At 37.4% G+C, this 16,772-nt stretch overlaps 1 protein-coding gene across 1 annotated transcript in view; it reads left to right on the forward strand.

Annotated features, from left to right (window-relative positions):
- Positions 1–16,515, forward strand: part of LOC123708365 — a 50,946-nt gene extending 34,431 nt beyond the window's left edge. Inside the window, exons 3-7 of the mRNA XM_045659041.1 lie at positions 4,283–4,418; positions 12,300–12,430; positions 12,867–13,037; positions 15,789–15,990; positions 16,264–16,515. Of these exons, the coding sequence (XP_045514997.1) occupies positions 4,283–4,418; positions 12,300–12,430; positions 12,867–13,037; positions 15,789–15,990; positions 16,264–16,403 (780 nt within the window). The 3' untranslated portion in view covers positions 16,404–16,515. The remainder of the gene's footprint in view (positions 1–4,282; positions 4,419–12,299; positions 12,431–12,866; positions 13,038–15,788; positions 15,991–16,263) is intronic.
- Positions 16,516–16,772: the final 257 nt, after the last annotated feature.

Below are 16,772 nucleotides of genomic sequence, written 5' to 3' on the forward strand. Positions count from 1 at the left end.
AATTCTTAATACGTTTTAACTTGAACTCCAGAGTCTCTACTCCAAAGGAAAATATTTATTTTCCCCAAAGCAGGAAGCAGTTAGAATAGTTGTAACATGTATAAATTATGGCTGATGATAGTGCAGGATCATCAACTTCCATTGGTGTTTTTTAATTCCAAATCTACGAAGCGGCCTATAAAATCTAGTTTCTTATGTGAATATTTTATGTGGAGCCTACACTTCCTCTATATTTATTGACTATCGTAAAATCGGCTCGTGTGTTACGAACTTAGTCAATAACTCAATTCAATTCGTTTACAAGAAAACACTCGACTGCAACAAACTTATTTCAAGTATTTCCACAGAAATGTAATTTATACTTCCAAAGAATGGAAATTTATGTTCACATTCACTTTGTACTGTCTTGTATTTAAACAAAACCTGGTTAATCTCATTATATTATTTTTATATTTATTTTCAACACATATACAGTATTTACAATATTCTTTACCTACATAGTAATAATATTAATTATAATATATAATTCAACGCAGCATTTGCTGTATTGTAAAAATATTTGTTGAGCAAGGAAAGAAAGCTACCAGGTGCCAACTTAAATCTGAACCCTATTGCCCAAGAATCTCTATTTCAAATTAATAAAAAATATTTATTATTTTCCGCCTGTTTTACCGCCGCGCCAATTTTGGTATGTGCTTGTCCAAAGGTGAGACGTCACTAACGTGTCACACACAAGAAGAACTTTTTGAATTTTTTTTAACTTTTTAATATTATTATAATTACCTGTTTGGAGTTGTTGACGTCGAAACAATATGGGTTTGCAATTAGATGCGGGAAGCAATGGATATACTGCTATAAAGAAGTGTACTTGAGGAGGCTGAGGCCCACAAGGGTCTGTATAACCATTGTGATGATGATGATTATTACCTGGTTATATTTATTTTATTTCAATTTTGGTCACATATACAATTAAAACAACCTAAGGTAAGTTCACAGTAATAAACGTGTGTCCATCTTGTATCTCAATTTTTAATTAATTAACTTTTACTGCTATATATATACCAGATCCTCCTACAACTCTTATTTACACATGGTGTTAATGAGCACGGATTTTTACATTCTTAATTTATCTGACAATAATTTTATTTTTAACAAAACACGTTTCATTAACACAATGTTACATTATTTAAGGTAAACGCCCAAGTCTGATGGAGCAACTTCGAAATTCTGAATTATTAAATGACTTCACTCCGTGAATTTTTTACCGTAAAAATAATTTGACAGCACACTAATATAAAACCTTTCGAGACAGTTAAAAATGCATTTGTCCAAGTTACAATTAAAATACGTTTACACGTTAGATAAAACTCCATCTACTAATGATTACTTATAATCCCTAAATGTTTAATTATAGAGGACAGTCTAAGTGCCATTTGCACTTCAGAATGTAAGGATTAAATTCACACACTTGATATTCGTCTGTGGCGTGCCTAATACCCCCGATATAGTTAATTTTCCAGGTCAGGTTTAGAGACACTTCTACTACGATACGTAATGTAATGAGAGAAATATTTCGTACAATTACGGTAGAGGTTAGAGCTATCACTGTAGCCCAGTTATACTATTTGTTCAGTTATAACACATAAAATTGGTTTGTTTTAATTAAAATTAGAAGATAGCATTCTGTGCCTGACACACCGATTTTTAGGTCTAAGGCTAAGGTCTTCTCACGATGATTTCTGTAACCCATCGTTGCTCAAGAGGGTTCGAGTTTTTTTTAAATGGGGGTCGCAGTCTGTTGAAAAATAATAACTACATATAGGTACAAGAGATTCGTTTATTAAAAGAATGAACAATTATAGTGTAGTGTTATAAAACTAAATTATTATTTAACAGTGACTGGGTCGCATGGCTGTTTTACTTAACTTTTTGGCTTTTTCGTGGGTCGCGATATAAAAGTGGATAAGAAACGATGTAGTTTTAACGAACAAATGATTTCGCTTATACTAATAAGTCTATTGGACAAGCCAAGTTACAAACGCGCAAAAAAGCTCTGGGGCTTGAAAGGTGCAGGCTTTAACCACTAGACCTCCGGTAATAATAAAGGGAAACTATATCCGTCTAAAAATAATATTTCATTTTCGAAAACACCAGTCTTATCGAAATTGATAAAGCTATATAAAAAACATCACTGATAATATATTAGTTTATTAACTATATTCATTTCGATAAAAGCATACAATTCGGCCGTAACTCAGAATTTATATTATGTAATTCATATACTAAAAGCACTGGGTTTTAAATCTAAAAGCTTAGTGTTTTTATTCAGCTGCAGCCAATCAGATAGAAACAAAATGGTGTTGGGAAAGCGCATTTAATTCAATTTCGTTAACATTGCAGGCGTGTCTTCATTATCAAGTAGAGTAAAAACAGTGTGTAGGTTTAAATTAGTTAACACAAACAAATATGACATAAAAAACAATTGAACTATCAAAGCTAATTAAGGACGACTTCTGAGAAACAATATTTGTTTCAATTTTTTATACACATACATTACCACCTAGACGTCCGTCATTCCACAACTGAGCGTTTTAAAGGAAGTTACCATGCACCACTATTATGTGGAACCAGCTGCCCACCGATATATAACCGAACCAACTCGACTTAGTGTCCTTCAAGTAAAGTGCTTACCAATTCTTAGAAAGCCCTTAAAGCACTCACAGCACAAGCTCTGGCAATTTGAGTGTCACTCTACATTAGATGAGCCTACTGCCCGTTTACCTAAGTCGTAGTAATAAATGCATCCATCACCTCAATTTTTGTTCGTGGTTATATTTAAAGGTAACTGAAACTGAGACTCACTTCTCATTCAGTAAACAATTAATGAAATATTAAAGAAAACTTACATAACTTACTACAATGATGTATATAAATTGCTATTCGAATATCCCCACAAATTCTTCATGTGCCCTAGACTAAAATTGTGCTATTGTAATTATAATAAAATGAATAATTATTATATAGTCTGTACTTACTGCAGCCCTTGCATGTGGCCGTCTCATTCGGGCTGGGCGTAACAGGTCGAGCTCACAACTACCTCCCCCTTCCCATAACCCCCGGGTCAGACTAAGGCTTGCGAATAGACAACTGCTACGAATGCTACGCCGTAGCGAGACCCTCGCTTCAATGATAATTAAAAATATTTTAAACATTAATTTAATAATTTATTTAAAAAACTATAAGTTATTTTTAAACATGGATGGAATTTAACTCGTTCAACGTATTCTTCAACTAGATTATGGCTGGTGGACATGGTGGAAGTTTCTTTGAACTAACGATAATAAGTAAGTGTATTTTAGTAGTAGGTAATTAGTAGGTTAGGTTAGGTAGGTATTGCATCCGACGGTGGGGATCGCTTTCCTATCGGCTCGTGCAGGTTCTCTCTGGCCATGGATGCTTCGGAAGTTATCTGCATCGAATCGTTGGAAGAGAGGCGACACCCGCTTGTCATCATTGTGACTGTTTAGATGATACGGTGAGGCATACAGTGGAGGAGTGTCCGGCTTGGGACTACTTTCGCTCGGTGCTTGCTGATAGCATTGATGGCAATCTGTCGCTTCCACTAATTATTCAAAGAATGGTAGAAGCTGACAATGACGGTCCTTGGAATGCCTTCAAGGCTTTTTGTGAGGCCGTCATGAGTCAGAAAGAGAATGCGGAGCGTCAGCGTGAAAATGATTCAGATGCTCCGCCAGTAAGGAAACGACGACCGGGGCAGCGACGCCGTGTTTTCGCACGTCTGCCCTAAGTTAAGATTTGGTAGATTTGTGTGTGAGAGGAGTCATGTGGCATTGTGGCATTCGCGTTTGGCAGGGGTAAGGATAGGGCTCAGCTGTTACCTGCCGTCGCCCTTTGGCGAGCTGAAGTCATCCGTCAGGTTTTAGTGGGTAGGGTTTATTAAGTCTGAGTCCCACATAATCCCTGCTGGTGTAAAATACCGTAGGGATATGCGTAAAAGCATTTCCTGACGAAAAAAAAAAGGTAGGTATTGCATATTTACATTTTTATCAAAAATTAGTATCTAATCCAACTTTATACACGTATTTTATTGTTGGATCTATTTACATGACCGTACGAGTTAGTATTAATGGCATAATGTCTCAGTGTGAAATTAGTACACCTAACCGCTAAGCTACCTACTAACTAACTAACTACCTACTAACTAGCTAAGCTACTTCCTACTATGACTATAATACATGATATGGCAAATTATATTTTACAGATAGCCCTTGCAACAGAGAACTCCATAATCTTACAAAACTTGGAGCTGGAGGCGAGTGGCAGATACTCTTGCGAAGTGTCATTAGAAACTCCAATCTACACGAAAGCCTCCGCTGAAAAACAGCTTACAGTATTCCGTAAGTATCGCGAGAAATATTTCAATCAACAAAACGGATAAAAATGTTGTCTATAGACGGTAAATTTCCTTCAAACACCAAGGTATCATTGCTGAGAGTCTAAAGGGTTCTGTTTTTAGATCTTTTACTCAATGCTGCAGAAATATAACGCTAATAATATAGCAAAATCTGCTTGAGAAAATTTTGAACTAAGATTTAAAATTAATAAATCGCTATGTTTATTTTATACTTATATACTTTATTCTCTCTTTGTGGGAGTATTTATCCTAAGAGCATAGAATTCTAGATTTCCTCGGGGAATATGCACGGAGCGACATACAAAAAAACCTTCGTTTAAAATAGGTTTGATCGAACTAAAGTTTCTGAATAGATAATAACGTAGGCTACAGAACATTGTCAACGAGGAATATAATTTAAATATTAACCCTAAGTAATAAATACTTAATTGTGTACACTGTAAGTTTTTTATTTATAGAAAATTACTTAGAATTTTCACGCACCCAATACGTAACGTCGAAATAAATTCTACATTTCAAGAAAGAAAACGGCAGTTGTTTATTTCGTAGATAGGGCCATTTATCAAGTACGGAGATACTGTGGGTCAAGTAAAGATATTTCAGACCCTTTATTCAAACAATTTGATCCCGAATCGTTTTATATATATTATTAAAGTATTCCTACGGTTACTCATTAAACAATAGTCAACAATTACATTATACACAAAAGCCAAAAACGGAATACACATTCAAACATAAACATTTTTGAACAGCACAGTTTTACCTATATATATACAAAAAATATAACAAAGTACAAATTCATACTAAATTCTAGATTAAAAGTTCTAAGATTCATTGATCATTATATTAAATATTTAATATAAAGGAAGAATAACAAATCCATTATTAATAGAAGATAACAGAGTTTTTTTTTCCTCTTGTTATGGCTTTTATTTATGCCAACTGGGCACAAGGTACTTCGCCAGTGTCGTGGAGAAGACACGAAGGAGATTGTTCGGTAAAAATAATAATTAAGCTAATTTTGAATATGCATAAAAAAATAGTTGAAATTGGATTGTTAGTTTTGAGACAGCACAGACAACACAAATATGAGTAAAAGCATTATTAAATACTGTTTACTATTTATGAATAATTTTTATATATTACACTTTAATTCTATTGCTTTCTATATATTTACATAAAAATCTACAATATGGACTAAACACAAACATTAACAAACATTTAACACTTAAAGGACGGGGGACTTTAGGGGGAAGAATGTCATAAAGAGGATAAGTTAGTTTGGGACAATTAAATAGTATGTGAGATACAGTGCCTTCATCCAAGCCACACTCACAGATAGAGTGATCCCTAATCCGCAGCTTGGCTAGATGAACAGGGGTGCAAGCATGTCCAAGACGCAGACGCGAGATTGTAGATGTAATCCAGCGATTTGCATTTCGATAATAACAAAACCAGGGTTGTCTTGGTATGTTTGGTTGGATGGAAGCATAAAACTTACCCTTAACCGATTTGGAGTCATTCCAAAATGTCTTCCACGTTCTGTCCAGATATATATTTGCAAGAGAACAAAGATCCTGAGCTGAATTTTTAAAATGATCTAGAGAACCTGACTCAACAGCTGCTTTGGCACATGAATCAGCAGTCTCGTTTCCTGGGATACCTGAGTGGCTAGGAATCCAAACTAGTATGATAGACAATCCTTTTTGATTACATGAGAGCAGAGTCTCCCTGATTTTTAGTATAATAGGAAAACGTGATTTGCTACGAAATGGGTTCTCTTTAATGGACATTAAACAACTTAAAGAGTCTGTCAAAATAGCTGTCTGTTGTATGTTATGGGAGTGTGCAAATAGGATTGCTTCCAATAGAGCTGTGGCCTCTCCTGTGAACACTGAAGACTCGGGAGGACATTTAAATTTCAGGATAATTCTATACCGAGGAACCCAACAGGCAGCACCAACACAGCCATCTGGAGACAGCTTTGATGCGTCAGTGTAAATAAGATGATTTGACCAATTTTGATTAATATAGCTTTGTAATTTCATGTTGGTATCTGGGGCTCCTTTGATCAGACCAAGGTCTGTGATGATGGGAGGTTTGTATACCAGGGCTTTATAAGGAGTAGAATATAGGGGATTTGTTGGAAAAGATATCATGGGGTTAGGGAGGCTGGTGTACTTTAGATAACTATCGAGCAGATAGGAAGAGGAGTTGCGGGTGCAAGGAGCATGTGATAGTCGTCTTAATCGATGCCAAAGAGGGTGGGATTATATCTGTAACATCTTGCTAACAAAGCGGTCACATAAATACTGCCGGCGGATGTGTAGAGGAGGATCAACACACTCAACCTGCAAAGCATTAGTAGGGGAGGATTTGATTGCACCTAGAATGATTCTTAGGCACCTATACTCAATTTTGTTTAATTTTCCAGCAGCTGATTTGTTAAAGGGATCCAGAACAAACATACAGTAATCCATATGACTACGTACTAAAGCATTATACAATAACTTTAAAGAATAGGGGTGAGCACCCCACCAAATCCCCGCTACTGCTCTTAGTACGTTAATACCTTTTCACATTTTTTTATTATGTGTTCAGAGTGGGCAATTCCGTTCAGCCGATTGTCTAAATAAATACCTAAAAATTTTACTTTATCTGTCAGATTGATTGCTTGATTTTCAAATGAAATGAGTAGAGTAGGAATGTATCTCTTCCTTGTAAAAACCACTGCCTGAGCTGTGATAGAGGACAATATCATCAGCATATTGTAAGATATTACAAAAACTGGTGACAGACAGTTCGAGGTCGTGGGTATAAATGCTATAGAGCAGAGGGCTGAGAACTGAGCCTTGAGGGAGACCTTTCCAGACTAGTCTGGGGGGAAGAGAGGTATTCTGATGCTTTATCAGAATAGATCTGCAAAATAGCAGATTACATTTGAGATGAACCATCCTCGAAGGTACACTCAGCTTAAGCATTTTCTGCCTGAGCGCCGGAAGTAGGATATTGTCATATGCAGAAGCAATATCAAGAAACACACCCACAAGGTACTCTCCTTTTGTAAAGGCTAGGCGAATGTCTGTTGTCAGTATACTGAGGCTGTCTGTGGTACTCAAACCCCTCCGGAACCTAAATTGGGAGGAGGGGAGAATATTTCTACTTTCCATTAACCATTCCAGTCGGTTTTTAAGAAGGTGTTCTGTTACTTTAGCTAAAGTAGATGACAAAGCTATGGGTCGATATGAATTTGAATCTGAAGGGATTTTTCCAGGTTTGAGAATGGGAATGACTATTTGAGATGTCCAAGATGCCGGTATAATACCAGTTTCAAAACATTTGTTTATTATTTTAAGGTAGTAAAGTTTAGCTTTGTCATTTAGTCTAGCCAGGAAGGAATATGGAACGCCATCTTCCCCTGGAGTCGAATCTTTGAGACCATGAAGAGCGATTTGAAGCTCAGAGAAAGAAAAGGGAGCATCCATTTCATCGGAAGCTGGAGCTGGCATAGAACTCAGAAATGAGTCCACATAGGGAACGAAAGGTGGAGCCAATTTGTCTGCAAAGTTGTTAATCCAGTCAGAAGGGTTATTTGAAGAAGCATCAACATGGTTCAGGGAACGACGGAATCTCCTCACATTTGACCACACAATAGTGGATGGAGAGCGAGGGCTAAGGGATTCACAAAATTGTTTTCAACTAGATATTTTTTTTTTCGATACTAACCTTTTAATTTTAGCATCAAGCCTCCGATAATTATTAAAGTTCTCCTGAGACATACAAGCTGAGTAAGATTTCTCTGCAGCCCTTCTCTTACCAAACAAATCGCTGCATTCATCATCCCACCAGGGAGAGGAAAGCAGCAGATTTTTAGGAGAGTGCTTTTTGGGGATCTGATAATCGGCCGAAGATTTGAGAGAATTTAAAAATAGATCATAGACAAGACATTTTCTTCACGTTCCAAATCCGGCAGAGAGTCTACCATACAACCAACGGATTGGGCATACTCTTTCCAGTTTGCTTTTTTGAGTTTATATTTCAAAAGGGGGTTGTGGTAAGAGAGGGGTAAGGATTTGTTGTTTAATGTAATAAGTATGGGAAAATGATCACTGCCATAGGTGGACTCAAGGGCGTTCCAAGTTAGTTGCGAGGTTAGGGGAGCAGAGGGTGAGATCCACTGCATATTTGGGATTCTGATTAGGGTATACCCTGCGAGTTGGGGAGCCATCATTGAGGATACAGAGATTGACAACGTCCAGTAAGTCAATCAGCAGTGGAGCAAACCTATCACTAGCGTGGCACCCCCACATAGTGTGATGGGTATTAAAGTCACCCATGGCTATGATAGGGCTGGGAAGGGATCCCGAGATACAATCAATTTGATAAAATCACGGGAAGAACAGAAGGAGAAGGGTGAGGAATATACAAAGATACAAAAGAAATATCTAAGGTACGAACAGCAACAGCATTAATCTGTTGGCTATGGGTAGGAAGAGGAATTTGGGAGAAAGGGAGGGAATGCCGTACAAAGACAGCACTGCCCGCATACCCATCATTCCTGTCATCCCTCAGACAGGAGAAACCAGGTACCCGAAATCGGTAACCATGTCTCAGCCATGTCTCCGAGATGGCAACAATTGTGGGTTTATGGAGGTTTATGAGGGAGATCAATTCGTGTTTTCTTGAACGTAAGCTTTTACTATTCCATTGAATTAGGGTTATTGGGTCCGTTTTGTAATAATTTAAAGAGTTGGGATAGGTTTTAGGCAACGTTGGGCGGTAGGGGAATTTCGCTACATGGGGCGACAATACTGAGAAGGAATTCAGAAATAAATTCTAACATTTTGCCCTGAGAGGGAAGGGTGTCAACATTATTGTTGAGAGCACAACCATTTGGGAGAGATGAGGAGCACTCACCAACAATAGTCTGGTGAGCTGTTCTATCGTACCCCTTTGCTAGAGAAGCTTGGGGACGAGAGGAGCGATAGATTGTTTGGCGATAGGAAGTTTTGGTAGGAGTTTGGGCTGTTTGAGGAGATCTTAGAGAATAGACAGGAGGGGTAAACATTTCTTTTGTTATCTCAGCATATGAACGTCGGACAGGTGGAAACTGAATTGCTGCTTCAATGTCTGAGATATTGTTCTGGGACATCACCATTTTTATGGATTGCTGTCGAGTAAATTCTGGACAGCCCTTGTCAGAAGCAAAATGTTTACCTGAGCAATGTAGACATGTGGATGTTTCTAAGGTGACTTCGCACGTATCACCTGTATGAGGCTGAGCACACCTGTAACATCTCGGCTTAGATCGGCAGACCGATTTGATATGACCAAAACGGCAGCAGTTCAGGCACTGTATGGTTGGAAGTTTGTAGGTTTCGACAGGGAGGGAAGTGTGGTAAGAGTAAATCTTAGAAGGGAGCATTTGTCCCCTGAAGGTAAGGACAACAGATTGGGTAGGCACCCAGGTGGTGACACCCTCAGTAACTGATTTTCGGTTCAGTCGCCTTGACTTTAACACCTCACCACATCCAGGAGGAAGCTCTAATGAATCAACGAGTTCGTCCATTGACCAGTCCACCGGTACACCTTTGACCAACCCCATTCTGGTTATGTTATAAGAAGGGATAATAGTTTTAAACTTGCACATAGCGAGAATCGGGTTAGCCAGAAAGTTGTTGGCAGCTTCAGCAGAAGAGAACTCAACGGTAATTTTATTACGGCCTACATTTTTTACACCACCGTGTATGACAGAACTAATTTTGTGCTTATGCATAAACTGACCGAATGTAATAGCACGTAACGAGGCTCCAGAAGATGGGTCCTCTACTTCCCGGGAAACTTGGACAATGAATGGACCTTTATCATCATTAGAGTACGATCGAGGGCCATCGGAAAAGGAGGGGTGGACATATAGGTGTTGAACAGACGGGTTCGCCTGAGTGGGATCCGTAATTGTTTTTTTAAAGGAAGGCATATTTCTCTCCTTACCTTGTCGTTTGCGAGACGTAGAAAAGGTTCCCGGGTCGGGTGGTTCGAAGTCAGGATCCATTTTACTGGAACTGCAGCGACTATATAAGTTTAAATTTTATACTTTACCAGCACCAATAGGGTTAGTTTTGTGAAGATAGAACAACAACAACTATTTTAGCTTTGGAAAATCAAAGAAACACCGGAAAACAAAACTAAAATCTCACTGACACGTGCGTCAACCAACCACCAACAGAGTTTTTTAATATTTTTTTAAGCATTCTTTAGTCACATTAAATATATCTATTTGCTGGTAATTTGTGTTATAATCTGTAGGTATACGGTACATGGCTGAGTTACGTAAATAGTTTTTATTAGACCGAGGAATCTGGAATAGTTGGGTTTGCCTTGTATTGTATGATGAAGGGGTGTAAAATTGTAGTTTTATATGTACGATATCTTTTGCACACTTTCCATACATAAATAGTCCCAATGTAAAAGACATACCTATACCATAGGTGACTGCTAAATATATTAAAATCCGTCAACATGTCATGTCAACTACATCTCCTTACTGCCTTCGAAGATAATATCCTAAAAGCCCAGGATAGGTTTGAATTCTGGCCAAACAATAATTATAAATATGTAGATTAACTTTATATATGTAATATGTCTGCCCCATGGCCTATTAGGGCGTTATAGATCTTCATTCGCATCGACCCAATAAGTGCCATGTAATGGATCCAGTAAATGACAACATTTAGCAACTGTTGGCATATATAGCCCGAGTTGGTAGTTGAAACAGAATACATAATTTGCTACAATCGCCAGAATATTAAGTTTATTTATTTGTTCATCTATTTTTATATTTATGTTATTGTTTTTTAATCAGTATGACGCGAAGCTTTTAAAAGACGTTTAACTTTTACAAACTTATTTTATCTTATGCCTTTGGTTTTGTTAAAGCAAATTGAGTCCAAATCTCTTTTTTATAGCGGCTTATATTGGCCAGAGAGCAGTGTTGGCCTAGTGGCTTCAGCGTTCATCCTGTAGGTTCGATCCGATTTTCTTTCTATGTGCGCATTTAACATTCGCTCGAAAACATCGTGAGGAAACCGGTTTGCTTTAGACCCAAAAAGTCGGAAGGCTGATCACCTACTTGCTATTCGATTAACAAATGATTATGACACAGATACAAAAATCTGAGGCCCAGATATAAAAATTTTGCACCATTGATTTTTTAAACAGCTTATTCAGCTGTTAAAAAAGTGATGAATAAAAAGGTTTTTTTTTGACAAACATAAGCGTAGTTCTCAACATATACGTTATGTGCGTTCCAAACTGCAACATGGATTTAATTTATCCGTGATCCGGCCCTTGTCTTCGAGCGACTAACTTAATGTGTCACCGATGCAGCTACTTAAGTAAATACTAAGGCGGGGCTTGTAGATATGATTTCAGATACACGAACACTATAGACTTTATATTAAAGTTTACAACGTTTTATAGAATCGTCGAGTGGTTACGACGCTAAGAATTGAGGCGATTCAATATTTTCGATAAACACTATAGTTTTTGTAAACTCAGAAATCTAATACGCCTATATTACATATTGGGCTATCAAATCGAAATATCAGCTCAAGTGAAAAGTCGCTTTACTAGCAAGTACCTATAACCGACGAACATGCATGGTGAATGTCATGGAAGTGGATGAAGCGAGACAGGCAAGTCAGTAGAAAGACATGTAGAAAGTGGAAATCCGTGGTATCTTCCTACCCCTTCGGGAAAAAGGCGTGATAATATAAATAAATATTATATGGTCGTGTGATAATTTTTGCATAAGGTAGCGCATATTCTTGTATAGTCTTCGGTGTGACTGGTCAGTATCCCACAGAGCCGCAGAAGCACCACCCACGGATAGAGGTGCCCCCCCGCGAGCCGCCCGCCGCGCCCTTCCGAGCCCGCTGTACCACTGCGCCCTCTGCCCCCGCGCCCCACGTCACCTGGTTTATAAACGGCAAAAAGGTAATCTCATATTCCATTCACAGTTATGCTCTCGCTGCTCGCCTTTAATAAACAATTACCCTCTTGTTACAGTTTTTTTATCGTGGACGGAAACGGTTTTGATTGCTTCCTTTTTATCATTCGTTGTTCAGAAGATTAAGCAACATTTACTATTCTTATCTAAACTATAAGGTGTCAAGAACCAACTGCTTACCCGCAAGACTCATATCCCTCAGCTAATGTTTAATAAATGTTCAGTACACAAGAAATAAGTTAAAAAATAACCCTAGTGTTAATATAAAACGCATTCGTGAGTCCTTTTGCAAAATGTGCTTTAGACTGATGAACGAATGTGTATTAACGTAACGTGTTCAATGTTACATAATTATAATACTAGCGTAAAAAGACAACATAATTATATTTGCTTTTACAATACAATGTATTTCGACGTTTTCAGATGGATGAGCTGCTTGCTAACTCACAAAAGTACAGAGTGTCGGTCAGCGAGCGGTCCTGGGGTGCCCGACGAGGTCCCCTCACGCAGACCAGCCCGTCACCGCTTTTAACCCTTACACACATCACGCATCTCGCCACACGACCCCCCGGTTGTACACAGAAAGAGAGAGAGGTATTTAAAAATGGAATAGAATTATAAAAACTTCATTTAGAACATAGGGATTTTATGTTTGTCGCATTACCGACGTTTTAGTTTGAAAAGTACGTACTCGGACGTAAAATGTACTGGATTTTGACTAATAGGAAACATAGTTCGCGTTAAGACTCTGTACTGGATCTCAACCTAAGTGATATCTTATATATACTGATATTATTAAACTGAACAGTTTGTTAACATTAAATGCGTTAATCTCGGTAATTCCTGATTTCGATTAAGAAATTCTTTTTGTGTTCCATAGTACAATAATACCTACAATAAAACATGACGCTATAACATTACGAGTAGAGCATCAATTACACAAATAATATTCAATAATAAACAGAACTTCCTGTGACGTTCTTATAAATATTATAATATCTAGAAACAAAATCATACGCCAGGCAACGCTATTTTGGTAGGAAGATTTAAGTATGCGACCTTAAAAGTTCAATGACCGCAGCACTTAACCAAAACTCCAATATTAGGAAACTCAGAGTATACAAAAAATGCTAACAAAATTAATATAACTACAATGCTGTAACTTTTATTCAGCAACGCGCTAAACGAAAGGAGTTATTTTCTGAAGCAATGACATTAACATAATGAAATATTATTTCGTCTCGTTGTTTTAAAGTTTTACATAAAGAAAACTGAATGCACGTTATGAACTAGAAGTGCACCTGGAATGTTAAGTGTACAAAGTCCGTGAACTGAAAATTTGCATTTATATAAACACTGAAACTGCAAAGAATCTATCTTTCCTTACTTACTTATATATGAAATTACACTTGGCTATAGGCTAATTAATAAGTTTTAAATACCATCTCAAATTATATTAATGATTTTTTTAATTCAGTTCAGTATTTGCATTAAAAAATCAAATTAAATTTTAATCCAATACGCCTAACAGTATAAGACAATATTGACAAGCGTGCTACATTGTCGATTTTTTTAATGTAATAGGAGGTAAACGGGCAGGCGGCTCATCTGATGTTAAGTGATACCGCTGCCCATGGACACTCAACCAGCCATAAGGCTCGCAAGTGCGTTACCGGCCTTTCAAGAATTGTACGCTCTTTTCTTGAAGGACGTCGAAGTGGTTCGGAAATACTTCAGTGGGCAGCAGGTTCCACGTAGTGGTGGTGCGTGGCAAAAACTGCCTTAGAAAACGCTTAGTCAGGAACGACGAACGTTGAGGTGATACGGATGGTATTTTGTATTTTGCCTTGACGTCCGATAATGAAACTCAGCGGCGGGTATTAGACCGAACCACTCTTCTGAACACTCCCCATGGTAAATGCGGTAGAAGATGCAGAAAAACCCAACATCTCTACGCAACGCCAACGGATCAAGCCGCACGGAAAGTGATTGGTCGTCGACGATTCGCATTGCTCTTCGTTGATTACGGTCAAGAACGTTTACTGATCGTTTTGTGACACGTGAAACGTTTAATTTGGCAAAGAACCTGGTACATTCAGATTGATTGATTAGCAACACATAATCAGCCATATAAAAATAGGCATACAAATGTCATAGTAATAGGAATAGTTAACTTTATTTATAAAGCTTGTCAAAACTTGTGGTCGAAATACTCCCAAACTAAAAGGCTTTCCTTTAAAAGCAATTCGCCTTTCACTTGAAAGCATTACACGGCATCTATAACTTCTGGGAAGGTGGTTAAATAGTTTGATAGTCATAGCGTAAAATAATATTAGATACATAGTGGTGTTACATGCAGGCCCACGGCGTGTTGGTATAATAATTTGTTTGGTTGGTTGAATAACTTTGGATATTATTCGACAGTCATTACTGATTTTAGGATATAAATTATGTATTTTGTACGGGTTATATTGCTCCTTAACGCTTGTAAAGTGGTTTTTTAGTAAGACTACTTTCAATAGATTGTATTTCGTATTTTTAAATAGCTTAATGTGTCGGCTGAATCACTAACGACTTCAGTAAGTTAAAGATAAGAAGGAACATAATTCAAAAGTTTTCCTTCTCAAAATAGCTTTCTATTAGCGTTAATTTTACGATGGCTATTAAACATTATACAAGTTTTCCCATTAAGGTTAAGGAAATTACTTGTATGCAAATTAACCCCGACGATACTAAAATTCAGTATGCGTCGCGGTCGTATGACGATGCCATACATCGTCCGCTCGTGGGCCCGGAAGCGCTCAATGTAGTTAGCACGTTAGTTAGGACATATCGATTTTAACCTATAAGTTTTTAAGAAATAAATGCATTGAATACATATAAAAAGATGTCATGGTTTGTTGGAATTGTGAAGGACCTCAAAACAATAGCGGTTCAAAGTTAGACGCAAGAAGCTCAGAATGGCAATGGCGAAATATACTAGAGGAGGCTAAGGCCCACAGGGGGCTGTAACATCTTAAACGTTAAATTATGTATTAGGTCACAAAATAATACAAGATCCCGCCATGGTTATCTAGATGAAATGAACAGTGACGCTAGTCTCTAAGACTTGTCCTTAGATTTTTGTAACACATGTCGTATTTGAGTCTAAAGCATACCTGTTTTGTGTTTTCTTCCCCGTACTAGCGAGTTTAACTTCGCACATGAAAAGAAAAGTAAAAAAAACATTGTATACATATGTAGTAGTAGTATTAGTAGAGATTTGGTAAAACTATTTCTTAAACGGATATTTTCCTTTAAGTTAATTCTTACAGTAGTGTATACACATTGCTTATTAATTTACAGACAGGAGGGACTATTCGGGAAGATGCCAATACAGTCCAAGGAGTAAGCAGACATAAATGGCGACGAAGGGAACTATTCGTGACGGTGTCGGAGGTGACAGTAGAAGTCAGTGGACGCCTGCAACTCACCTGTGTCAGTACCATTCCAGAGTTTAGAAGCATTCACGATAAGTTTGCTGATATCCGGAATGAAACTGTAATAGGTATGTATAATCATTACTATGTCTGCGTAGATATATATTTATATATAATTAAAGCCAATTGTACTAACATTTACTAAATGCTCAGATGTTATAACAGAAATAACGAAATTCGAAGAACACATGAACAAAATGTCGGCAACTTATTAGAGACTAATAGACGACTAATAGTGTTTTATATGTTAAATTAAATTACTAATAACTTTATGCCATATCATAATTTTCAATGATTTTAGTGAAGCAATATATTTTAAAATATACTTCATTCGATTTCAGTGGAAGTAGTAAACCCTTCAAGTCAACCGGAGCCAGCATCGAATTTGACGACGGGACACAGCACTTCCGATGCTTCCAGCGCGCTCGCCTCGCCTCTTATTACGCATATTATATTTTTACACCTCCTTTACATTATTTGACTGTCCTTTTGCAAAAATAAGTAATCTGGCTGTGATATACTTTCGAGATTAATCGCTCGGGCTAAACGCGAGCTTCGAGGCTTCACCTAACCATCGATTAGATTCAAGTACAACCTGCTGAGGGCAATGTTTCGTATGTCAGTTGTAAATAGGTTATGCGCAAAAACTGGGTAAGAATGTATAATTACTTAAAGAAATACAGTTTACTTTACGATTTGTAGATCAGAAAACTTCCTCTGACGAATTTATTCGTCGAGAAACTGATATATCCTGACTAACGGATATTCTATATATAGTGTATTTTCGTTACTACTACACATTACAATATTCTATATACTTATGTATGCTTGTGAGCCGTGGAGTACGAAC

The sequence above is a fragment of the Pieris brassicae genome, chromosome 4, assembly GCF_905147105.1.
Source record: "Pieris brassicae chromosome 4, ilPieBrab1.1, whole genome shotgun sequence".
Classification (NCBI taxonomy): Eukaryota; Metazoa; Arthropoda; class Insecta; order Lepidoptera; family Pieridae; genus Pieris; species Pieris brassicae.